The 6,293-nt window shown below is 37.0% G+C and overlaps 1 protein-coding gene across 1 annotated transcript in view; it reads left to right on the forward strand.

Annotated features, from left to right (window-relative positions):
- The window catches only part of EXOC6 (exocyst complex component 6), a 142,995-nt gene that overhangs the window by 17,478 nt on the left and 119,224 nt on the right, over positions 1 to 6,293 (forward strand). Inside the window, 3 exon segments of the mRNA XM_006029422.3 lie at positions 2,186 to 2,390; positions 3,452 to 3,607; positions 5,441 to 5,509. Of these exon segments, the coding sequence (XP_006029484.1) occupies positions 2,186 to 2,390; positions 3,452 to 3,607; positions 5,441 to 5,509 (430 nt within the window).

A 6,293-nucleotide genomic window follows, 5' to 3' on the forward strand; every position in this document is an offset into this window, starting at 1 on the left:
CGCTTGGTAGTCTGGCGCCCTGCTGCTGCCTCTCTACAATCCCAGTGAGAGACTTGTCTTGCCCCTCACTTAGGAACACTGAGGCAAAGAACTCATTGAGGAGTTCAGCCTTGTCCCCCCTGTCCATCACCAATTGCTTATGCCCATTTAGTGGAGGTCCTATTCCACCCTGGGCCTTCCTTTTACTCCCTATAGATCTAAAAAACAATTTTTTGTTATCCTTTACTTGGGATGCCATCCTCAGCTCCATGGTAGCTTTGGCCTGTCTAACTGCCTCCCTACAAGCATGAGCAGAGGAGGTATACTCCTCTTTAGTAATCTCTCCCTGTTTCCACTTTTTATATGCCCCCCTTTTTGCCCGTAAGCTGCTCTGGATTTCTCTGGTCAGCCAAGGAAGCCTCTTGGCCCCTTTCCCCCTTTTTCCCCACATGGGGATCGTCTCCTTCTGTGCCTGAAGGATCATTTCCTTGGAGTAGGCTAATAAATGCTGATGTCAAGTAGTAGTTCTTTTCCCTTATTTTTTTCTCATGAGGATCAAATAAATGAAGGTGGTACATTTATGGTCTTGATGAGAGAATTTATCATCATTCTGCTGTCTTATCACATTTACATTTTTAGGTCACTATAATGTCAAAACTTAGTAAACCTGCTTTCAGAAGAGTTACTTAGAGTAATTACAAATTACTTCATAAACCTTACATAAGAATATTTGGAAAATGTTCCTTAACTTATGTAAATAGCTTATTTAAATAGTAGTCTTCAGTTCATGCATGTCATTTTATTTGTTGAGAAGTATTTACATTGTTGGCAAATGTTCATGATAAAGTTTCCAGTGTCAGATTACACACAGTATTTTCTAGACAAAAATGCAAATAATATGCAGAACTTTGCAGATTGAGTGCTGATCTGCAGGGTGACCTTTAAATAAAAAGGAATTCAGTGCTTGATCAGAATAGATGTTAAAAGGGCAAGGTCCTGAGTTCCATGTCTATTATAAATAAGGGTCTCCAGAATGGATTTTAAATAGATTATGCTAATTTTGATCTTAGAGACAACAGTAAAAAACTTGCAGATGAGGTAATGGTGCTCTGATAAGCTTATCTGTGTAATTAAAAGAAGGAAAACGAACCTCTTTGTTTGCTGTCTCCTGAAAGCAATTGTATCTTGGGCAGAGTTTTTTCCTATCCTTTAACTATATGGAATTGTTATGTTAGAAATGTCTTGACTTAAGGGATTTTTATAAATTAAGCCATAACTCATGGTAGAAATATTAACAGTGCAGGTTGGTTTGCTTATGAAAGTGATAAAATCAACTTAAGTCATGTTTTTGTCTGAGGGTGCTTAACCTATTATTGTTTAGAAAATAACATCTAAAACTACTGTAATTGAAAAAAAAAAAAGTACATTTAAAACAACTTTGCGTATGTTCAGGTTTCCCTGCCTAATCAATTAACCATTTTTTATTGTTTGCATGGGACATATACAGAGAAAAAGGAGCCAAATCTACAATTGAAACACCAGAATTTTAAAGTTGAGCTAAAGACGTTACTTGGCATTTTTGATTGGATAAAGGTTGGGTTCAGATAGCACACATTTTCTGAGCTAAAACTTGATTAATATTTCTAGACAAGACAAATCCTACAAGGCCTCTGGCTCCTTATTCTTGCATTACAGAAGTCAGAATTTGGCCCAAAACAAATATATATTTAAAAAAATATTTTAAAAGGCTTCCTAGCTGAATGGTTGGCAGTGTTATTGTTTAAAGAACAACTTATTATACATGCCATGTATGGCAGGCTTTCTCATAGTTATGTTTCCTGTGTGAAGTCCTGCTGGACCAAGATTTTAAGCAGTTTGTGGTGCTTTTAAGTCTTCATCTCTTTTGCTTTATTTCAAGTTTTGCTGCCAATTCTAGATTCTGTTATTTAGGTGGTTAAGTTTTTTTTTATGGAGTAAATTTTTTAAAAGCAACTAAGTCCTATTTTCAGATATTTAAGTCCCTCTCAAAAATGTAGCTTTGGCTCATAAGTCATATAGATACTTGTGAAATTTTACCTGTAGTGCCACAGATTTGCATATAGATGACGTAGAGGGAACTTGATGGCTTATGTGAGCAAAAATGATAAAATATACATGCAAAAAATTAATAAAATATGTTCAAAATTTATTTTTAAACTTTTTACAGGTATTATTCTGCTTTAAAAACAATGGAACAGCTAGAAAATATATACCTTCCTAGAGTTAGTCAATATCGCTTTTGCCAGATAATGATAGATAACCTCCCAAAACTGCGTGAGGAAATTAAAGAAATTTCCATGTCTGATCTTAAGGACTTTTTGGAGAGCATTCGAAAGCATTCTGACAAAATTGGAGAAACTGCAATGAAGCAGGTAAGCATAAGCATACTTTTCTTCTTCTGATAAAGTTGTACTAAGACAAACACAGTGTCAGTGTAATTTCTAAGCAATAAGACTCAGAGTAGAACCCAAGGAAAGGAATTACTGGCTCTTCAGACTCCTTGTCCTGGTGCTAGACATTTTGGCCACCCTGTGAAGATTCATAACATCTAAAATACTTCTGAAGTTGGGGAGGAAAGATGGCTACCTTGGCTCTTCTTTAAAGTACTACTAATGCTGGGAGAAGACTGAAGATTGCTGGCATACCCTTGAGAAGTCATGGTGCTGGGGAGAAGACTAGTGGAAGAGTTGGCTGTCCCAACTCGGAGTGATCTGTACTGCAGCAAAGTGGTGGTAGTGGGTAAGCTATAAACCGCATAGTCATTGTTAAAGTTATAGTTAAAATTCAGTTTGGAGATAGGAAAAGCTTGGTCTTGTTTTTTCCAGCTGTCTTGCTCATCTATATATTAAGCTCCTTAATTTTCTTCTTTTGACTTTGAAAAGCAAAATTCTTTATTGTAATTGAAGTATGGTGTTATGGATGAAGTTTGATTACAAGATTGTATTGAGCTACCAAAAATAATAAAGTAATAAAATATGTTCTAGACTTCCATATATGATACTACTCAGTTAAGCTAAGCAAAAATGATGTTTTATTGGATACAACTAACAAATAGTTGACTTCTGCCTTACAACTGAAATATATTCAAATATTGATTCTTTATATGTTGTATATGATTAGTGACATACTCCCAGAATAATTTATGATTATTCCTGCCTTTAAAAAGACATTTTAAAGTTTAGAGGAAAATATAGTGAAGTACGCTTTTAAGGTCATTTGTAATTTCAAGTTGACTGAAGACATAATCTTCAGTATTTACATGTTATATATGTCTTAGAGTCGCAGGATATTTGCTTGGTAAAATAATAATATCCCAACTAAATATTATGCCATAATCTGCCTTTAAATTATAGTATAGTATTATAACACTCTTAGTATTACTGATGAATTTTGCATTACCTATCCTTTGCTATTAAATAACTTGCTGAAACAGGCACAGCAGCAGAAAACCTTTAATACTGCTCTTCAGAAACAGAATAATGTCGGCTATGGGAGGAATATGCACACAATGAATGTTAGAGTTCCAGAATCCAAGAGTGAAATTCCATCTAAGCGAACCTTTGAGGAAGATGATGAACATGAAGAAGAGGTAATTTAGTGTTAAGTTAGTTTTACCTTAGTTAAAGTGAAATTTGCAGCTATAATTGAATATTTCTCAATTCTCCTAGACAAGCCTTTGGGCCTGCAATAAGTTCTGCTTGGAATTCTGACATCAGTAGCTATGTGTAGGAGCAGGGGGGTATCTTCAAGGAATAGCTTGCCAAAGGAGGGTCTTAAAGTCCAAATACAGACAGTCAAAAAGCCTGAGGCTGAATCAATTCAGTCTTTGCAGGTTAGTCTAAGCTGCAGGGATGAAACTGAGAAACAGCTGGGCAGACATTTACTTTTGATTAAGAAAGTGCAGCCACATGCCTGCAGTGGCTCAGGCCAGAAGCTAGGGAGGGGGAAGAGGGCAGAGCATGTAGCCAGCATGGGCTGTGTGTTCGCTTCCTATTTTCACTGCCCCCAAGGTCTCTGGGATTTGTAGTCCAAAATCACAGCCTCAGGACTCTACAGGGTTGCTCATCACTTCCTCTTCCTGCTTCCAGGTGCCTCTGGGATTTGTAGCCACAGTCTCAGCAAGCAGTAAGATTTTAGCAGGGCAGGGCAGGGCAGCTCTGTAGTAAGGGGAAAGGAAGTTTAACCCTCCTCCCCACTCTTTGGCCCCAGACCCCAGCCAGAGTTTGCCTGGGGGGGTAGTCCCTGCCTACCTCCCCCCCTCCCAAAACCTGTTCTCTGCTGGAGCAGACAGCACATCCCAGCCCAGGGCTGGAAAGCATGCTGGGATGCTGGGGGTCTGATTTAACTTGAACCAGGAAGGGGTTCTGGGACAGAAGTTTCATAAACCAGTTTGACCCAAATAAGTCTGATACTACATTCAGCCAGGTGGTTTAAACCAGTTTCTAATGACTTAAAGCAATTTATGTGTAACTTGTTTACTTCTGTCTCTAGCCCTTAAGAAATAAACCAAGATATTAATCTTGCTGCATCAGGTCTATGGACATTATTGTGAATGTAATTTGTAACTCTTCAGGAATTGAATCAGAATTATACTCAGATACTTATCTGAATTTTCTAGCACATGAATATATTCTGATCCTGTGGCAGCCAGCATTCTTTTAATCTTAACTTGTCTGACACTGTTTCATCTACCATGCACTTCTTATTCATGAGCTGTATAACCAAACTACTTATGAGAACTACAAGGCACCTCCATATGCCAGCATCTAATGAACTCACTGTCAAATCTTGATCTCAGAAATAGGTTTCAAACTGAAGGGCCATGCACGTTTCACTACTCTACTATACCATATATGCCTCCTTGTGGAAAATGATGGTATCATTTAAATTCTCTGCTCACATTTCTTATCTAACAAAGGGGCAGTTCTCAAAATAGTAAGAAAAGTTATTCACCTTGAACTGAAGTTATCAGGGCATAGTGGCTTTTCTAGTTCTATCCTCCTCTCATTTTTCAAAACATTTTAGTAGTTTCAGAACTAACAGTAATAAAATGAGAGTTGTTGTAATAACAGTCTCTTTTTCAATGCTTTGCTACAAATATATGAATCAATAAGGTGATGCTTATGTTGCGCCAGTGTTCACTGCTTTCAGAATACACCCATGAGTTTATGAGTTAGAGGTAGTATATACCCACTGTGGGCCTACAGAGGCAATGTTCTTAGAAGCGAAGTCTCTGGACATGTCTACACCCTACGGAACATAGCGTCTTGTGTAGATGCGCCCTCTGAGTAGCTTCCTGTATGGCCAGTTGACTTTAAAATGAGGACTGTTCCTAATAATAAGACATCATATTTATATCCGCTTTAGGGTAAGTTTCGTTCATAATGTAATGAGTTATGAGACCTTTTTTTTTCTTTTACAGGTTTTAACGGCTCATGATCTTGTAGATTTTTCCCCTGTTTATAGATGTTTGCACATCTATTCAGTTTTGGTATGTATTGCTCTGATATAAAATCAAGAATAGTTATTTTTTTTCAAGTTTTAATCTACTTTTCCTTAACTTTCATACCTTACCAGTTCCCAGAGACCCAAACACATGAGTGAACACATTTAATCTGAATCATGCACAGCTGTACTGAATGTATTAGATTTAGGACTGATATTCAGTATAGAACTGTGTCATACAGTAATGACCTATCTAGTAATGGTAGCAACTAGTAGGATTTAATAGCATATTTATTTTTTAAGATAGGTGAGTTGTGTATCAAATCATCAACAGGTATGATCATTAAAACTGTCACTTCAGTACATTTCAGCAGACTTTCTTAATACCTAAATGTTTGAAAATAAATATATAGAATTGCAAACATATTTATCCTGGAATGTGGGGATCTTCTATTCTGGTGGGTTGCTAAGCAAATGTCAAAAATTGAGAGAGCTTCTATTAGACTGATAAGAGTTTTACACTAGGATCCACTGCAAAAGCATGACTGACCATTTCAGCTGCTGTCAGCGAGCAAGGAATGATGAGCTATGCATAGGGTCAAAGTAATAGAACCTTTCAGAGCTTTAAATTGAAGATTCATAAGAACTGATTTTTACTTTCCACATTTATCTGTTTCAGTAACTTTTGTACTCAGGTTTTACATGTAAAATCATTTTTAGAAATGTGTCGTCCCCCCCCAATTGCTAGTTCTGCAAACTCAGCCTGGACTCTGGCAGTCAGTCCTCTGAATTCTTTCCTTCTCAAGTTGTCAATAATAAAAGTTCAGCAG

The sequence above is a fragment of the Alligator sinensis genome, unplaced genomic scaffold (genome assembly GCF_000455745.1).
Source record: "Alligator sinensis unplaced genomic scaffold, ASM45574v1 scaffold472_2, whole genome shotgun sequence".
Taxonomy (NCBI): domain Eukaryota; kingdom Metazoa; phylum Chordata; order Crocodylia; family Alligatoridae; genus Alligator; species Alligator sinensis.